The 17541-nt window shown below is 48.0% G+C and overlaps 1 protein-coding gene across 1 annotated transcript in view; it reads right to left on the minus strand.

Annotated features, from left to right (window-relative positions):
• Positions 1-13061, minus strand: part of GRK5 (G protein-coupled receptor kinase 5) — a 207597-nt gene extending 194536 nt beyond the window's left edge. Inside the window, exon 1 of the mRNA XM_066355796.1 lies at positions 12782-13061. Coding sequence (XP_066211893.1) covers positions 12782-12833 — 52 coding nt within the window. The 5' untranslated portion in view covers positions 12834-13061. The remainder of the gene's footprint in view (positions 1-12781) is intronic.
• Between the last annotated feature and the right edge of the window lie 4480 nt (positions 13062-17541).

Consider the following 17541-nt stretch of genomic DNA (forward strand, 5'->3'; position numbering starts at 1 on the left):
TTTCCAATTTGCCCTATACTCTTAATCTTTCTTAACCATGTTGAATCACTGCCTAATTCACTATCCATTGTGACATCAAGACCATTTCTTGAGGCTCTTATTCTCTCTGCCCACCCACCCCCATGTCACTTACATGTAGCATCAGTAAGTGGTTTCTGGAAACATTTGTTGAACACCTACTATGTTCCATTCATCTCACAGACACCCTACCCCATCTACGACTGTAGGCTTAGTGGCATCCACCCCAACGGCACTTAGCTTGAGAAGAGTTGGCTCTTGTGACACTCTTTGCCATTCAAGTCAGCCGCCTAATTCTTTGTCCTCACCCCCACATCCTAGTCTTCCGAGAGCTTGAGCTCCACCTCCCGGGATGTTCTCTGAGCATCCCAACAAGCTCTTTCTGAGCACATGAGCAGACCACGTTCAGATTAGGCAAGAGCACGTCTGGCTTTGCCTGAGCCGTTTGCTGACCCTCCTCCAGCGCGTTTCCATTTCACAAGCACTGAGACCCATGCCAAGATGGAATTCCATTTTCAAAGGAGGTTTCACAAGACCTTTTATCAGATACACAGACCAATTACACTGGCTGGCTTCTCTCTAACCTGTAGCTGGGTAATTCTATCCCTCACCCCCCTTCCTTCCAAAAGTGGTGAAGTTCAGAGCTTCACCTTCTCTGCAGGAGCAGATCAAAGGCCTCACTTCCTGTCCCCTCATCACCAGGCGGTGACATCATGCAGCCTCCTCTCCCGCATCTCAAGTCTGACAGCGACCCCCAAGGAAGTCCATGGATCTCACGACTCTCTTGCTTATACACACACACACACACACACACACACACACACACACACGTTTTCTAAATGCAAACATCCAAAAGGTTACCACTGAAAAAAGAAAGGAGTTAGTTAACCTTTCTTTTAAGAGTACTTTTCTAGTTAAAAGGGCCACTTCACACATTGTCTTTAGGAGAGAGGCGGGATACCCTGCAATCTGGCAGAGGAATCACTCGGGTTGGCTTCTCCTCGCCTCTCCTACCCCAGCCCCCTACATTTTTAGGTAAAGAAAGCTGCGGAGCCCTGGCCAGATAGCTCAGTTGGTTAGAGAGAGCACTGGCCCGAAGCACAGAGGTTGCAGGTTCAATCCTTGGTGAGGGCACATACAGGAACAGATCAATGTGCCTGTCTCTGTTTCTCAATCTCTCTCTCAAAAATCAATAAATTTAAAAAATTTGTAAAAAAGAAAGCTGCAGAGACATGAGCATACACCCAGGCTGCCCTCATCAAGCAGAGGGGCTTGAGGGCGACTCTCCCCAGGGGTAGCAAGCCCCCAAGGCCCCAAGGACAGAGGCCTGCCGCAGCCATGACCTGCACGTGGTAAGTCAATGCCAGCAGAAACTGACCTGCCCAGGGCCCACATCCTGGCTCTAACAGCGAAAGGAAGTAAGGCAACAGCCAATGACATGTCCCCAGCACCATCCATCTCGGTCCATTTTTTGGCTACTCAGGATTCTCTGCAAACCCTGCTGGAAGGAATAAGAATGCCAAAAGGGTGGCCTTGCTCTTTCGATATGTTGGTGTGGGGCGGGGAGGTGTGGAGAGAAGGAGAATACAGGTAAATGGGGCCCAGAAAGGATCACAGCCCTTTATGAGCACACATATGTGCAGGCATGTATACATAACATATCTGTCTCCCCCTCTCCACAATCACAGATTCACCTGAGTTGATTAACACGTCTACTTTTAAAGTGAAAACAGCTACCGGGAGGATTTACCTGTCAGCCATTCACAACCTAGCTAGCAGGAATACTTTATCCAATTGCTCTCAAACGTGCTTAGCTGCAGGCATGGTCTGGAAGGAAAATGATATTCCTACTTGGCCCCTCTCTCCAGGAAATCTGACAGAGACCCCCTCTTTCTCTTCCACAGTTGGAACCTCACGGGTGTTTACATTTGGAAACCACACCGCCCTGAGAAACGGGTTTGGTTTCTGCCTTACCATATTACCGGGGAGAGGAAAGACTTACTTTTGGACACTTAAAAGACTTTGGAGGATGCCCCACAGATGTCCACAATTCAAGTGACCTTGGGCGAGTGACTCCCTTTCTTTCGTCTCAGTTTCCCCATCAGTGAACCCAAGGAACCTCTATTTTGGAAAGTGGAGGGCAGATTGGTAGCCCGACTGAGGTGGGGCGCCACACCCTGACTGCCCCGTGAGCCTCTGCCACTTCAGGACACAGGGCTGTTCTTATCTCTGCATCTCAACTTCTGCTTTCTGCATGGGCCTCCAAAGCTGTCCTTTGAGGTTCATCTCATGCTTGCCTTTAAAAATATATATACTGATACTCCGCAGATTACAAATTCCTAGCGATGAGGCAGGCCCTATGGAAATGAGCCTAATTTATTACCGACTTCTGTCAGAAAGATGTTACCAGTTGACTCTTGGGCGCAATTTCAAACAGTCCTCTGCCTTAGACACCAAAGAACAGAAACTAGTTGTTTTATTGTTTCAAATGCTTATGTTGCTTTTTAAGAGTGCTCTAACTGGATGACTGTTAAAATGTTTCAAATCTCACAGGAAACAGTTTTTAAAGAGAAACCATTTTAAAGTGGATACAAGAACAGTGTGTTTTTGACATCTTTCTTTGTGATCTTATTTCAGTTTGTCCTGTTCAAAAGAAATGCAAATCTGCCCTGGCTGGCTATGTCCTGATATGCAAAGGCTGTGGTTCGATCCCTGGTCAGGGTACACACAGGAACAGATTAATATTTGTTTCCCTCTCTCTCTCTCTCTCTCCCCCTAAAATCAATTTAAATTTTTTTTTTTAAAAGAAATGGAAATCCTTATCATTGCTTTACCTATTTTCACCCTCATTTTGGAGCGCCTTTTTGAAGTCCATGAAAAGAGGGGTTCTTTTTTCATTTCTTCTGTAGATTCACTGTACACACAACTTAATTTTTTCTTAATGAAAAGATTTAAAATATACTCCAAATCAGGAGTTTCAAGAAGGAACATGGGCCTCTGTATGTGACTATAATATGTACTTAATTTAAATCAGGAAAGTCAGTTGCTCAACCTAGGTAAATTTCCCACCAAGACATGGGGGGGGGGGGGGGTACTATGGGTGGCTCACCGCCAGCACCTATATCTATGATTGTTCCCTGAACTGAATTTTTCTCTGGAGTCAGTCCTAATCCCCAAACCCCAAGACTCAGCCCCTCTCCTTCTCCCCCACCCCCCACCATTTACCTCTTTCCTGCTCCTTAACCTGCCCCAATTATCATGTCAGAAGTTACAGGGTATCACACTCTCATTTAAGTCACTGTGTAGAACTCCAGAGCAGCTCTGTCCAAATGAACTTCCTGCAGGGCAGAGAAGGTTCTGTATCTGGACAATCCAACATAGTAGTCAGGAGCCACATGGGACTGCTGAGCCCTTGAAATGTGGTTCGCATGCTTAGGGAACCTAATTTGTAATTCTAATTAATGTAAATGTAAAATAGCCACATGTAGCTGTAAGAGAGGACAAGAGGCCTTTAACCCTTTCAGGTTATTGCCAGTGATAGGCACCATCAGAGGACGTGCCCAAACCAATTCCAACAAAGAGCCAGAAAGAAGATGGCCTCCACCATCCCTACTCCACTGACTTCCGTCAACCCCATTCGGGACGCGACCTCAGAAAAAGCACCAGAGCCCTGCCTGGAAGCACCACTGCATACCAGTTTCCTCTTGGGTCTTGTCATTCCAGCCAGAGGTCTTCTTCTCACTGCTTTTCATGGTTTCCGTTTGTAGGAAATGACCTTCATAAAAACACAGTCTCGGCCCTGGCCGGTTGGCTCAGCGGTAGAGCGTCGGCCTGGCGTCCGGGGGACCTGGGTTCGATTCCCGGCCAGGGCACATAGGAGAAGCACCCATTTGCTTCTCCACCCCCCCCCTTCCTCTCTGTCTCTCTCTTCCCCTCCCGCAGCCAAGGCTCCATTGGAGCAAAGATGGCCCGGGCGCTGGGGATGGCTCCTTGGCCTCTGCCCCAGGCGCTAGAGTGGCTCTGGTCGGGAGGCACAGCGACGCCTCGGAGGGGCAGAGCATCGCCCCCTGGTGGGCAGAGCATCGCCCCTGGTGGGCGTGCCGGGTAGATCCCGGTCGGGCGCATGCGGGAGTCTGTCTGACTGTCTCTCCCCGTTTCCAGCTACAGAAAAAAAAAAAATACAAAAAAAGAAACACAGTCTCGCCCTGGCCGGTTGGCTCAGTGGTAGAGCATCGGCCTGGCGTGCAGGAGTCCCGGGTTCGATTCCCGGCCAGGGCACACAGGAGAGGCGCCCATCTGCTTCTCCATCTCTCCCCCTCTCCTTCCTCTCTGTCTCTCTCTTCCCCTCCTGCAGCCAAGGCTCCATTGGAGCAAAGTTGGCCCGGGCACTGGGGATGGCTCTGTGGCCTCTGCCTCAGGCGCTAGAATGGCGCCGGTTGCAACAGAGCAACGCCCCAGAGGGGCAGAGCATCGCCCCCTGGTGAGCATGCCGGGTGGATCCCGGTCGGGCGCATACGGGAGTCTGACTGTCTCCCCGTTTCCAACTTCAGAAAAATACAAAAAAAAAAAAAATCAAAACACAGTCTCGAAAAAGCAGCAGTTGTCTTCCAGACTCAAGCCTATCGCTCAAGGATGAACTTTGAACTATCCTCACATCATATGTTAGTCTCGCACACAACTGCCCAAGTTCTAGGTGTAGCAGAGTCACTACAGTGTACCCAGCTGAACAGGTCAAACCACGATCAGCTTCAGCTCTTTGGGGGGGAAAAACCTGATTCTACTCTTATCAGATCTACCAGTTTAAACACCTAAGAGTCAAATGACGCTCAATTCCATCTCTTCAGCCACCCCTAGCTGCACTGTCCCAGGGCTGACATCCAAAATGTCACTGGGTCCTTCAACAATGAATGCAGAATGAATGAACGAACGATTTTACCCTTGTGAGAATTGCAGGAGACAATTTAAGACCGGTTTTCTCAAAATGAGAAATTGGTGGTGGGACGGGGGATGCCACAGGGTCTAGCCAGGAAGTGGCTGCTTTCTCTTTAAAAGGTAGCACGAATTAACAAAATGGAGTGCTTCCTACAGCATTTAGATAGTGCTAAATGGAACAATATTGTCTTCATCCCAAAAAGGACAACATTTTTAGAAGCTTGATGTATTGATTAAAATCTTTTCAATATGTATGATGGTTTTAAATGAAATATTTCACTGAAATACAACAGGATGCAAAAATCACTACAATCACTTAAGCCCACGTAATCCATTTTAATCATTTAAAATCACATCTGAAAATCCTTGCCTTCACTATTTGATTCTGACACGTCACCTGTCTGTATGTAGTCACTTTCTATTATCTCAAGTTTTTCCTCTAAATGGCATGAGCTACTGAAATGATATCTTTTTCTAATATCTTTTTCTAACCGTAAGACTTTTTTTATTTCAAAATGCCTAGGTATTATAATACTTTACCTTGAGCCACAAATATATTGGCAACTAATACTAACTTTGAATGTTGCCTGCAGTCCTCGAGGGTTTCCTGAGCACACTGGAAGTTCCCAGCATGGGCTGACTAACCCTTGATAAAGGTGAATTTGGTTGTATGTTGAGCTTTTTCCTGAAATTCACTTGGACATTATGGAACCAAGACCCAAAAGGTACCATTTAGCAAGCCATTGCAAGAGTGATAGCTTTTGAAGACATAATTTAAACAAGGATTAGTTTGGGCACTGCAAGAATCGAGCTTTTTCACATTTAGAATCTGACAAGAAGCAGCTAAGCTCTTGAAAGATGAGAGTCTTGTGGGCATTTATCTGATGATTTTAAAAACAGACAGCTGGGGACCCTGAGCAGCTCAGTTGGTTAGAACATCGTCCCCCTGTGCAAAGGTTGCAAGTTCGATCCCCAGTCAGAGCACATAAAGAAACAGATCAATGCTTCTGTCTCTCTCCCTACCCTCTTTCCTCTCTTTCTAAAATCAATTAAAAAAAAAAAGAAAGAAAGAAAGATAAAGCTGGATTAACTAAAATCATCACTTGAAATCTCTCTGTAAGAGAGAAAGGCCTTCTGAAAACACTGCTTTTGGTTTCTCTACCTCCAACTTGTCAGTATGGAAAAGAAACTTAGAAACAATAAGAGGCAGATTCATTTATTCTTATTCATTCAATAAGAGGCACTTCCTAGGCCGCAGCCGGCACAGGCCACCAGAACAAGAGCCGTCGCTGTTCCCTATCCATCACCATGAACTTGGGGTGCAGGGGAAAGCGGGCAGAGGACCTGGGGCTCGGCCCTGCTGTGCAATGCTGAGTCTGCCCAAGCAGAGCCCGCCCCTCACTGGCTGGACGTGGGCTCCCTCTCGCCTCCTGCCCTCCCTAGCCTCTGCTAGCCCCCAGCTTCACCTATTCCAGGGTCCCTAATATTTTTCTTTTTTTAATGAGAAGAGAGAGAGAGAGAGAGAAGGGTGGAGGCAGAGGAAGCATCAACTCCCAGATGTGCCTTGGCCAGGCAAGCCCAGGGTTTTAGACAGACAACCTCAGCAAGCATTCCAGGTCAACACTTTCTCCACTGCGCCACCACAGGTCAGGCCCCAGGGTCCCTAATCATGATCATCAAGAGGAGCCAAGCCAACAAGTCACCAAGTTTTATTTATCTGAGGAAACGGTTCTCACCTATTCTGGTTTTCAGGAACTAGGATCAATGGCGAAGTCATTATGTTTCTGAGGTCTCCGTTGTCTTAGTTTCCTGTACTCCTTTCCTGCTAGAAACATGCTCAGGAAACTGTGATCAATATTGTCTCTGTCATCTTTATTAAGCAGATATAACTACTGCTGGCCTGTGGAGAAAGGAAAAGTGGGCCCCTGCAAAATTTCTTCTCACCACTGTTAATTCAAGAGTGAGGCAACAAGCCCTGGCCAGGTAGCTCAGTTGATTAGAGTATTGTCCAAATGTGCCAAGGTTGTGGGTTTGATTCCCACTCAGGACACATACAAGAATCAACCAATGAATGCATAAGTAAGTGAAACAACAAACTGATGTTTCTCTCACTCACTCTCTCCCTTTCTCTCTCTAAAAATCAGTAAGTTACAAAAAAAGAGTGAGGCAACAGATATAGAATTGAGAAAAACACAAAAACCTTCACTGCAACAACAACAAAAAGGAAATATATAAAAGGCATTCTGCAAACACTACTATTATTTTGACACTGGCTTGCTTGTCAATTTTCTGAGATTCTGAAATATAAATAATTAGATAAAGTTAACCTGAGCTTAATCATTTAGCTCATATCCATAAACTGGCATAAATTCAGTCTCAACCTTTTTTTTTCCTTAACTGTTTTTGGTTTTTTTTATTTTATTTATTCATTTTAGAGAGGAAAGAGAAAGGGAGAGAGACAGAGAAGGAGAGAGAGACAGAGAGAGAAGGTAGGGAGGAGCTGGAAGCATCAACTCCCATATGTGCCTTGACCAGGCAAGCCCAGGGTTTCGAACAGGCAACCTCAGCATTTCCAGGTCGATGCTTTATCCACTGCACCACCACAGGTCAGGCTCCTTAACTGTTTTTTAGGAGTCATCTAAGAGTGACCAAGTCGATGTTTTCTCATGAGACTCAGACACATAAACAGCTCACAAAATATATTTGAGTGGTTTAAAATTTTGAACCTAGATCTCAATCTTTTCTTATTTCAAAACAACTGTCACCAAGGTGCAATTTGCTTGCTACTTTTCCTATTCACTAACAGTGAATCAGTTTAATATGCTTATAGATTTATTTTATTGCTATATTCATGTTTTCCACTTTATACACGCTTTATTATTTTAAGAGTCTGCCTTTCAGAATGCATAATAATAACAAAAGATAAGCCTCATAATTATCCACGACATGGACAACTTACAAATCCTTTATAGCATTTGCAAAGTGTGTCTGTCTTTCTTCAAGGCCTGTTTCTCTATTGTGTGGGACAAATATGACTTTTACTTGAAAGCCACATTTCAGATTGTTTACAATATATTTTTAAGTGAACTAAATTAAATTTCATATACACCAGTTATATTTCTCATCTGTAATCATTCATAAAAATTTTCAAGAAGTGTTTTCATTTTTATTTATTTATAATTCTTTTTATTTATTTATTCAATTTTTTTTTAGAGGAGAGAGAGAGAGAGAGAGAGAGAGAGAGAAGGGGGAGGAGCAGGAAGCGTCAACTCTCACACGTGCCTTGACCCGGCAAGCCCAGGGTTTTGAACCGGCAACTTCAGTGTTCCAGGTCGACTCTTGATTCACTGCATCACCACAGGTCAGGCTCATTTTTATTTTTTAATGTTTAAAAAGATATCTTTTATTTATTCATTTCAAAGACAGAGAAAGAAACATGGATTGGTTCTTTATGCATTCATTGGTTGATTCTTGTATGTGCCCTGACCAGCCAAATAAGAAGTGTTTTTAAACATTCTAAACAACTCAGATTTTTTAAAGAAACTATAAATTTTATGTTAGATATTTCACTAAATTGGCTAGAGATTTCACTTGTTAATATTTAGATAATGTAATTATTTGCAGAATTACTTAATAGAATGACTGCAGGCCTGACCTGTGGTGGCACAGTGGATAAAGCATCGACCTGGAATGTTGAGGTTGCCGGTTCAAAACTCTGGGCTTGCTTGGTCAAGATACATATAGGAGTTGATGCCTCTCACTCCTCCTCCCCCTTCTCTCTCTCTCTCTCTCTCTCTCTCTCTTCTCTAAAACAAATAAATTTAAATATATATATATTTTTTTTCATTTTTCTGAAGCTGGAAACAGGGAGAGATAGTCAGACTCCCGCATGCGCCCGACCGGGATCCACCCGGCACGCCCACCAGGGGCGACGCTCTGCCCACCAGGGGGCGGTGCTCTGCCCATCCTGGGCGTCGCCATGTTGCGACCAGAGCCACTCTAGCGCCTGGGGCAGAGGCCACAGAGCCATCCCCAGCGCCCGGGCCATCTTTGCTCCAATGGAGCCTTGGCTGCGGGAGGGGAAGAGAGAGACAGAGAGGAAAGCGCAGCGGAGGGGTGGAGAAGCAAGTGGGCGCTTCTCCTGTGTGCCCTGGCCAGGAATCGAACCCGGGTCCTCCGCACGCTAGGCCGACGCTCTACCGCTGAGCCAACCGGCCAGGGCTAAATAATAATTTTTTAAAAAGAATGACTCCAGCCCTGGCTGGGTAGCTCAGTTGGTTAGCGTCTCCTCCTAATATGCCAAGGTTGCAGATTCAATCCCAAGTCAGGGCACATACAAGACTCAGCCAATGGTCTGACCTGTGGTGGCACAGTGGACAAAGCATCGACCTGGAATGCTGAGGTCACTGATTCGAAACCTGGGGTTGCCCGGTCAAGGCACTTACTAGAAGCAACTACTACAAGTTGATGCTTCCCACTCCCTCCTTCTTTCTCTCCTCTCTCTAAAATCAATAAATAAAATCTTTAAGAAAATGAATCAACCAATAAACGCATAAGTAGAACAACAAATCCACATTTCTCTCTCTCTCTCCCTTCTCTAAAATAAATAAATAAAACTTTTAAAAAAATAAAAGAATGACTTCAAATATATGAGAACTAAGAGAAAAATAAATTGCTTTTATTTCTAAAACACTTCCACATTAATTACAATGTATGTGCTCAAATATTTAATAAAGATCCAGCAAGAAGAAAATAGGAGCACTAAAACTTGTGGCTTCTGTTTAGAGAACAGAAAGAGAGAAAGAAACATGAATTTACAAAGGAAGTATCCATGTAAGTGATTAATTTTTCTCATTGATGTGGCAGTCTATTTCCTTGCAGGCAAGATCCTTTCCAATTCAAAAGCATCGTCAAGAGCTATGTTCTCACCATGAGATGACCACCAAACTCTCAAACAGGGCCGGTTGGCTCAGCGGTAGAGCGTCGGCCTGGCGTGCGGGGGACCCAGGTTCGATTCCCGGCCAGGGCACATAGGAGAAGCGCCCATTTGCTTCTCCACCCCCCCCCTCCTTCCTCTCTGTCTCTCTCTTCCCCTCCCGCAGCCAAGGCTCCATTGGAGCAAAGATGGCCTGGGCGCTGGGGATGGCTCCTTGGCCTCTGCCCCAGGCGCTAGAGTGGCTCTGGTCCCGGCAGAGCGACGCCCCGGAGGGGCAGAGCATCGCCCCCTGGTGGGCAGAGCGTCGCCCCCTGGTGGGCGTGCCGGGTGGATCCCGGTCGGGCGCATGCGGGAGTCTGTCTGACTGTCTCTCCCCGTTTCCAGCTTCAGAAAAATACAAAAAAAAAAAAAAGAAAGAAATGGAAAAGACTCTAAAAGGACAAGAAATGTAAGGCACGGCCCTGGCCGGTTGGCTCAGTGGTAGAGCGTCGGCCTGGCGTGCGGAAGTTCCAGGTTCGATTCCCGGCCAGGGCACACAGGAGAAGCGCCCATCTGCTTCTCCACCCCTCCCCCTCTCCTTCTTCTCTGTCTCTCTCTTCCCCTCCCGCAGCCAAGGCTCCATGGGAGCAAAGATGGCCCGGGCACTGGGGATGGCTCCATGGCCTCTGCCTCAAGTGCTAGAATGGCTCTGGTCACAACAGTGATGCCCTGGATGGGCAGAGCAGCGCCCCCTGGTGGGCATGCCGGGTGGATCCAAGTCGGGCACATGCGGAAGTCTAACTGCTTCCCCGTTTCCAGCTTCAGAAAAAATACAAAAAAAAAAAAAAAAGGAAATGTAAGGCACATTCTTGAGTGCTTTTAATTACTGTAATTCCGTGATTTCGTATAATACTCCAGCCTGCAATACTCTCCCCTAAGGTTCTGAAACAATTTGTTGACCTGAATAACCCAAATATCAGGCAATGAATTCATTTCAGTGATAAAAAAAGGGGGAGAGACCAATTTTGGGGATAAAACTGATAACATTTTGCTTTAAAAGAAGCAACCAAATCTGAAGAAAAGGGAAAAAGCATGCCCCAGGCAAAGGAACGTGTGGAGCAGCAAATCTAGGGAGAATTTCCTGGACAACAGGGGACACCAGTGAAACTTGCAAAGCACCCAGCATCATCCTATCCACTGACTTCCGAAGAAGTCATTTCAGAATGGAGGGAGGGAGAAAAACTTCCAGCCCCCAGCCCTGAGATGTACACCAAAGTCCCACCACTAGGTGGCAGCTGCAAAGGCTGAGAATGGGCGGGGTGGGGGCTCTGTTTTCTCCACTTCCTCCCTCCAAGATGCACTGCCCAGTCCAGAGGAGAGCCCACCAGCCCCCACCTTGATCCAGCTCGCTAAAATTTCGGATTAGGCAAAAAGAAAGAAAATCAGGCCCTAGACCCTGAAGTTGCCAAGTAGCTGCCTCTCCTACAAATCTGTTCTCACACCGAAGCTGAGCAATTGGGGGGCGCCGGCGGGGGCTAGACCCGCATACTTGAAACTCTGCTGGGGTTTTCAAAGCAGACCTTCTAGGCAGCTGCTGTAGAGCGACAAGTGACGACAAAATTACGACGTGAACGCTGGATTGAATTGCTAGGCTCTGCATCACCCAACCAGCACAGCGTGTACAGAGCCACAAGGTGATGGAACCGGCTGGATAAACACAAGTCGTTTTATTGCTGGCCAAAAATTCTTCCTGCATTCATCAAAGTGGGTGAATGAAAATATTAAGAAGTAAGTATGGCATTTTCGTGGGCTGCTCCCCGAGTAGCCTTCTGAAGTCAAGACCTTACTTAGGCTGCCTCCCACCTTGGGTGTCAAATAAAGCCTCCTCCCATGAAAGGGAAAAACCACTTCCCCGTTTTATAAAAGGCTGCACGCCAGAGCTCAAATCTTGCAAAAGAGAGGTTACATAAATCCCAGGTGTTCCTAAATATGTATGTTTACAGGCACACAATCATTTCAGGAACCATCTAAGTTTCTGGGCCACTTTTTTTTTTCTTTTCATCTCAAGGAACCGTCAAAACGTATGTTTATAGCTTTGACTTCAGGATATTCCGCACTCCATTTAGACATCTCCTGCCAGCTAAATGCAGAAAATGTAATGATTTGCACCCAAAACGCACTTAAGCACCGGCACACTTACCTTTCTTTTAACGGAACCAAAATCAAACAATTCAGCATCTCCACCCACCCCACAAAAAACAACCTCTGAAACCCTAAATTATTCTAGGTGATTTGTACAGCCATCCTTTCGTTATTCTAGGAACAGACTAATTCCTCAACATCTTTGCCTTTAAAAGGCTTCCTTCCACACGACGGGATTTCCCTAAGAAACATTCCCAGCGGATGGTTTCCAGCAATAGCCTGTATCAACTCAGCCTGCGCAAGCAAAGACTTGGCTTCTGCTCATTCCACCACCCACCACACACACACACACACACCCACACACACACACACACTCAAACACACACCAGTTCACACTCATAGAACCATCCCGGGCCGACTCGAAAAGCTATTTTATTTGCATGTTTGTCCATGTCTTCCTGAATGAATGCTTTTCCAACTGACCTTTTCAACAGCTGCCGAGATGTCTGCAAGGTTAGAGCAGGAAACTAGGGTATATTTTATCATCCTAACCCCTGCAACCTCGATGTTTCTCCTTCTCTACCCAACTCTAGCTTCTCTGAGCCCACGAGCAGGAACCCTGAAGCGTTTGCAGAGCAGCTCTCCGAGGTGTCCTGCTCGCGACCAACTCACTGCGGGCATCCTGCACACACGCGCCCCTGCCCGCACGCCACCCGACACCCGCACCCTGGCCCGCGGCGAACGAGCCAGGCACGCACCAGCGCTGCCTCTTACCTTCCCTGGCTTTCAACAAGACCGTGTTGGCCACGATGTTTTCCAGCTCCATTGACAGTCGGCGGTCAGCGAGGGAGCCGGCCGGCGGGGCTGTCAGCGCCTGGGGGGTGCTGCCGCTGCTGCTGCCGCTGCTCGGGCTGCCGCCGCTGCTGCAGGAGCCGGAGCCGGAGCCGGGAGCCGGGAGCCCGCCTTTCCTACCGCATTATTCCTGCTCTTATCCTTCAGAGTTTTCCCCCTCTTGCAAAGAGGAGCCGCCGCCGCCGCTTCTTCCTCCCTCTGTGTCCCCCCTCCCCCCCTCCCTCAACAGTCTTCCCCCCCACCCCCCACCCTCCGCGTTTCTCTGTCACTCCATTCTCCTCCCCTCCGGCTCCCTCAGATGCTTTAATGCCTCGGATGCTTCTGGCTCCCCTCCGTCCCTCCTGGGGGTGTGGTACTAGCAGGCTTGGGCGGCCGTACTGCGCAAGCGCCAGGCCGGGCCGCGCCTACTATCTCGGCGATGGCGGCGCGGGGCCCGCTGGGACTTGTAGTCTTCCCGGCGCGCCGCGCTGGGGGCCAGGGTGGTGTGCAGCAGCCGGAGTCCAAGACCCGCCCCGGTACCCGCACCCAGTGTGAAGGCGGGCGCGGCGCTGCGAGAGGCGGCGGGGTAATCTAAGGTGGCCCGGCTGGGTGGGAGCCTCAGTGCCGAGGCCCGGAGTCGCACGCCCACGCTCCAGGCTCCGGCTCGTCCGCTTCCCGCCCTGCCGAGAGCGGAAAGCGAAGTCCACAGGCCCGGGCGGAGGCTGGCAAAGCGCCGCGGCCCGGCAGGAGCCCGTGCGGGTCAGACCGACCCTCGGGACGTACTCGGGATGGAAGGAAGTTCGGCCTAGCCCGGCGGTGCGCCGCACCCCCTTCCTCTGGGCCACGCCGGGCCCGCGCGGGGGCTGCAGCCCAGAAGCAGCGAGACGCGCCCGCGGGCCCGCACCCGGCGGCCGGTGCCCGTGCTCCGTCTCACACGCACACGTGCCCGGCCGCCGACAAAGGTGGACTTTGTTTCCTCCAAGGGCGTGAAGGAGTCTGCAACTCCGCGGCGACCCGGCACTGGCGGCCTCGTCGATGGCCGCGCAGCCCGAGCGCCCCCCGGCGGCCGCGGGATGGGGCGGGCGGCGGGTCCAAGCGAACTGCGTCCGGCGGCGCCCGGGACGGCCCGCACCCGAATGGCGGGGACTCCAGGGGTCCCTACGTGGGAAGCGACCCGTTGAGCTAATAAACTGCCTTCTAGCACGCGGGGTCTGCAAATCATCGAGCCCCATTACAACCAAACTCTTTCAGATTAATAAAAACGCAGACGGAATCGCCTGAGTCGGCAGTGGGGAACGTTAATGAGTAACAGCGCCAAGCTGGTGTTGGAAATGCAATTTCAAATCCCGGGCTTATTTATATTGGGGCTCTTAGCGCCTTTCTGCTGTATGCCCAAAACATCAGACTCAGAACATTCAGCCTCTCTTACTCTGAAGTCCCTACTACTGGGAAATGGACCCTCGGTCAACCCGGGGGTCTGCGATGAGCGTCCTCTGGCCTGGGGGAGGGGCAGACTGGCCCTAAGAACAATGAGGCCTTTGCCTCCTCTGCATCCTGTGGGCCGGATATCCGTTCAGATGCTTGCTATGGGCCTTCTCTGTGCAAAAGGAGGAAACCTTCTGTCCCCAGGGCTGCCAGGAAGTGGCAGGGAGGTGCCGAGAGAAACGGAGAACAATTATTAGGCATTGGAGACTATAAAGAAATTAATAGACTTTCCAGAACTAGGAAACCAGAATGGTTGCTGATTCCAATAACACAGGATTGTTTGTTTCCTAATGGAATATACCCACCACCACCACCACTTCCTAGTGTCTGGATTTGAGGCACTGGGTCTCCTAGGACCTCTCGCCTTGTCTTCTGCAAAGTAGGGGCCATAGCAGTTTACCTGTTAGAAGGCCAGGAGCTGAGCAGATGACTTCTTAGGCATCTTCCACTCCAGTATTTACTGTTCTAAGCAACTCAGACTTCGTCTTGGCTACATATCTACATGCCCAGAGCCCTAACATATAATGGAAAGGTCTCAGAGAGAGAATCCTAGAGCTGGCAGAGAATCCTCAGAGCCGCCAACTACAATGATCACTTGCTGGCTGCCTAAGGCCTGATGTAGCCCTAAGTTTATTTTGGCTGACATTTTAAAAAGAAAAAAAAGGCCCTGGCCGGTTGGCTCAGCGGTAGAGCGTCGGCCTGGCGTGCAGGGGACCCGGGTTCGATTCCCGGCCAGGGCACATAGGAGGGGCGCCCATTTGCTTCTCCACACACCCCCCCTCCTTCCTCTCTGTCTCTCTCTTCCCCTCCTGCAGCCAAGGCTCCATTGGAGCAAAGACGGCCCGGGCGCTGGGGATGGCTCCTTGGCCTCTGCCCCAGGCGCTAGAGTGGCTCTGGTCTCGGCAAAGCGAGGCCCGGAGGGGCAGAGCGTCGCCCCCTGGTGGGCAGAGCCTCGCCCCTGGTGGGCGTGCCGGGTGGATCCCGGTCGGGCGCATGCGGGAGTCTGACGGTCTCTCCCTGTTTCCAGCTTCAAAAAAAATAAAAAAAATAAAAAAAAAAATTAAAAAGAAAAAACAAACAAACTAATTTTGAATGCCTTTAGATGACTTGTGCTCCATAGCAGCCTTCTCAAACCTTTATGTACATACATGTTATCTAATGCTCTTGTTAAAATGTAGATTCTGGCTCTGTGATGGGTCCTAAGATTCTGCTATTTCTAACAAACTCCAAGGCTCTGTCAAGATTGCCAGTCCATACACCACACTTTGAGTAGCAAAGCTCTACAGTTACCTATAATCCCCACTACCCTCTAATGTCTCCTACCCAGCCCAAGTCACCAGTGATTTTTACCTATCTCATCTCTGTAGGCATTTGAGCTTGTAACACTGGAAGATCCCTGCCTGTCCTCACTCCTTTTACAGATGTGAAACAGACCAGATAAAATATGTGGGCTCTGCATGGTCACTTAGCAAGCAAAAGCCTATCTGTTGCTCTCTCTGCCACATGGTAGTACATCTTGCCTACAAAACAAATGGCTGTACTTCAAGTATCTGTGCCTCTATGAAGAAATCAGGACATTCCAATGTAAGAATGAAATGATAATGGCTAGATTTATTGGATACCAATTGCAGCCCAGGTCCTGCGCTAAGTGCTTTTCATCCATCAGTGGTCCCCAACCCCCAGGCTTTGGACCGGTACCAGTCCGTGGGCCATTTGGTACCGGTCCGCAGAAAAAGAATAAATAACTTACATTATTTCCGTTTTATTTATATTTAAGTCTGAACAATGTTTTATTTTTAAAAAATTACCAGATTCCCTCTGTTACATCCGTCTAAGACTCACTCTTGATGCTTGTCTCGGTCACGTGATACATTTATCCGTCCCACCCTAAAGGCCGGTCCATGAAAATATTTTCTGATATTAAACTGGTCTGTGGCCCAAAAAAAGGTTGGGGACCACTGCTTTACATGGATTATTTCATTGACCACAATATCTGGATGAGGTAAAGAACATAGCCCCATTTTATAGGTAAAGTCATCAGGTTAGGAGAGGTTTTATAACTTGCTTTAAGGTCACGCAATAATAAGTAGGCAACCTGAGATTTGAACCTAGCAGTCTGACTCAGAGTCTATGCATTTAATTTCTGGGTAGAGCAGGCTGGCAGGCAGAACTTGGTTGCAATTCTTCTGTTTGACTGCTGAGGGAAATTAAGTTGTATTGTAAGAAGGCAGTTGGCTAAATGATTAAGACTTGAGGAGGTTTTCCATCTCCATCCACAATTCCACCATTATAGCTTCATTCCTTGCAATTAACTGCATTAACTACTCAGTCCTCTTGAAAAATGAGTTTGATTCAAGGAAGAATGGCCCATTAAATATCAATAGGTAAGTAGGGAATCTTGCTGGCTGACAGCACGAATGGAAATCCAAATGGAGGGCTGGGTGAGTTTGATAGGGATGGGAATATGCCAGAGATAAACAGTGACTTCCAATCCACTCAGTAGCAGCTGAGCTAGAAATGCAAAAGAAATAGGAAATCTCATTCTGCTGGCACCTATAATGCATAGATAAAGCTGCTCAGTCAGAGTACTTTTATTATTATTATTATTGATTGATTTTAAAGAGAGAAGGAGAGAAACATTGATCTGTTGTTCCACCCATTTATGCATTCGTTGGCTGACTCAGGTATGTGCTTTAACCAGTTGTAGATCCAACCCGCACCCCTGATATATCAGGATCATGTGGTAACCAGCTGAGTTACCTGGCCAGGGCGTTGGTCAGAGTTGTTGTAAATACGAATGAACTATTCCAGAACATCACAAACCTATCTTCATCCTAAAATGTGGATTGCTTTGGCCTGAATAATCAAATTGGCTTTTTGAACAGTGCCTAAGTTGGAGTTTTCATTCCGCTCTTTGCCCCACAGCTTTCTGATCATTAGAAAACAGCTGGAGAGAGTGTTTTCATTCTCCCATTTATTCTCTCATTCTTCAAAGTTTAGCTTTATGTGTGTCAAGCATTGTAGGGAATACAAAGGTGATTTCCCAGAAGAGCGCAGCACTGGGAAGGAAGGCAGACTGGGAGGCAACCCGCCGAGATAAAGTGGAATAAGGGCCATTGTGGACACAAAGGACTTGGAAACGGAGAGAAAGAAGTAATTTCAGGCACCTGGGAAGATTCTAAGGAGGAGAAATGAGATCTGAAAGTGGGGTTGGAGTC

The sequence above is a fragment of the Saccopteryx leptura genome, chromosome 13 (assembly GCF_036850995.1).
Source record: "Saccopteryx leptura isolate mSacLep1 chromosome 13, mSacLep1_pri_phased_curated, whole genome shotgun sequence".
NCBI lineage: Eukaryota > Metazoa > Chordata > Mammalia > Chiroptera > Emballonuridae > Saccopteryx > Saccopteryx leptura.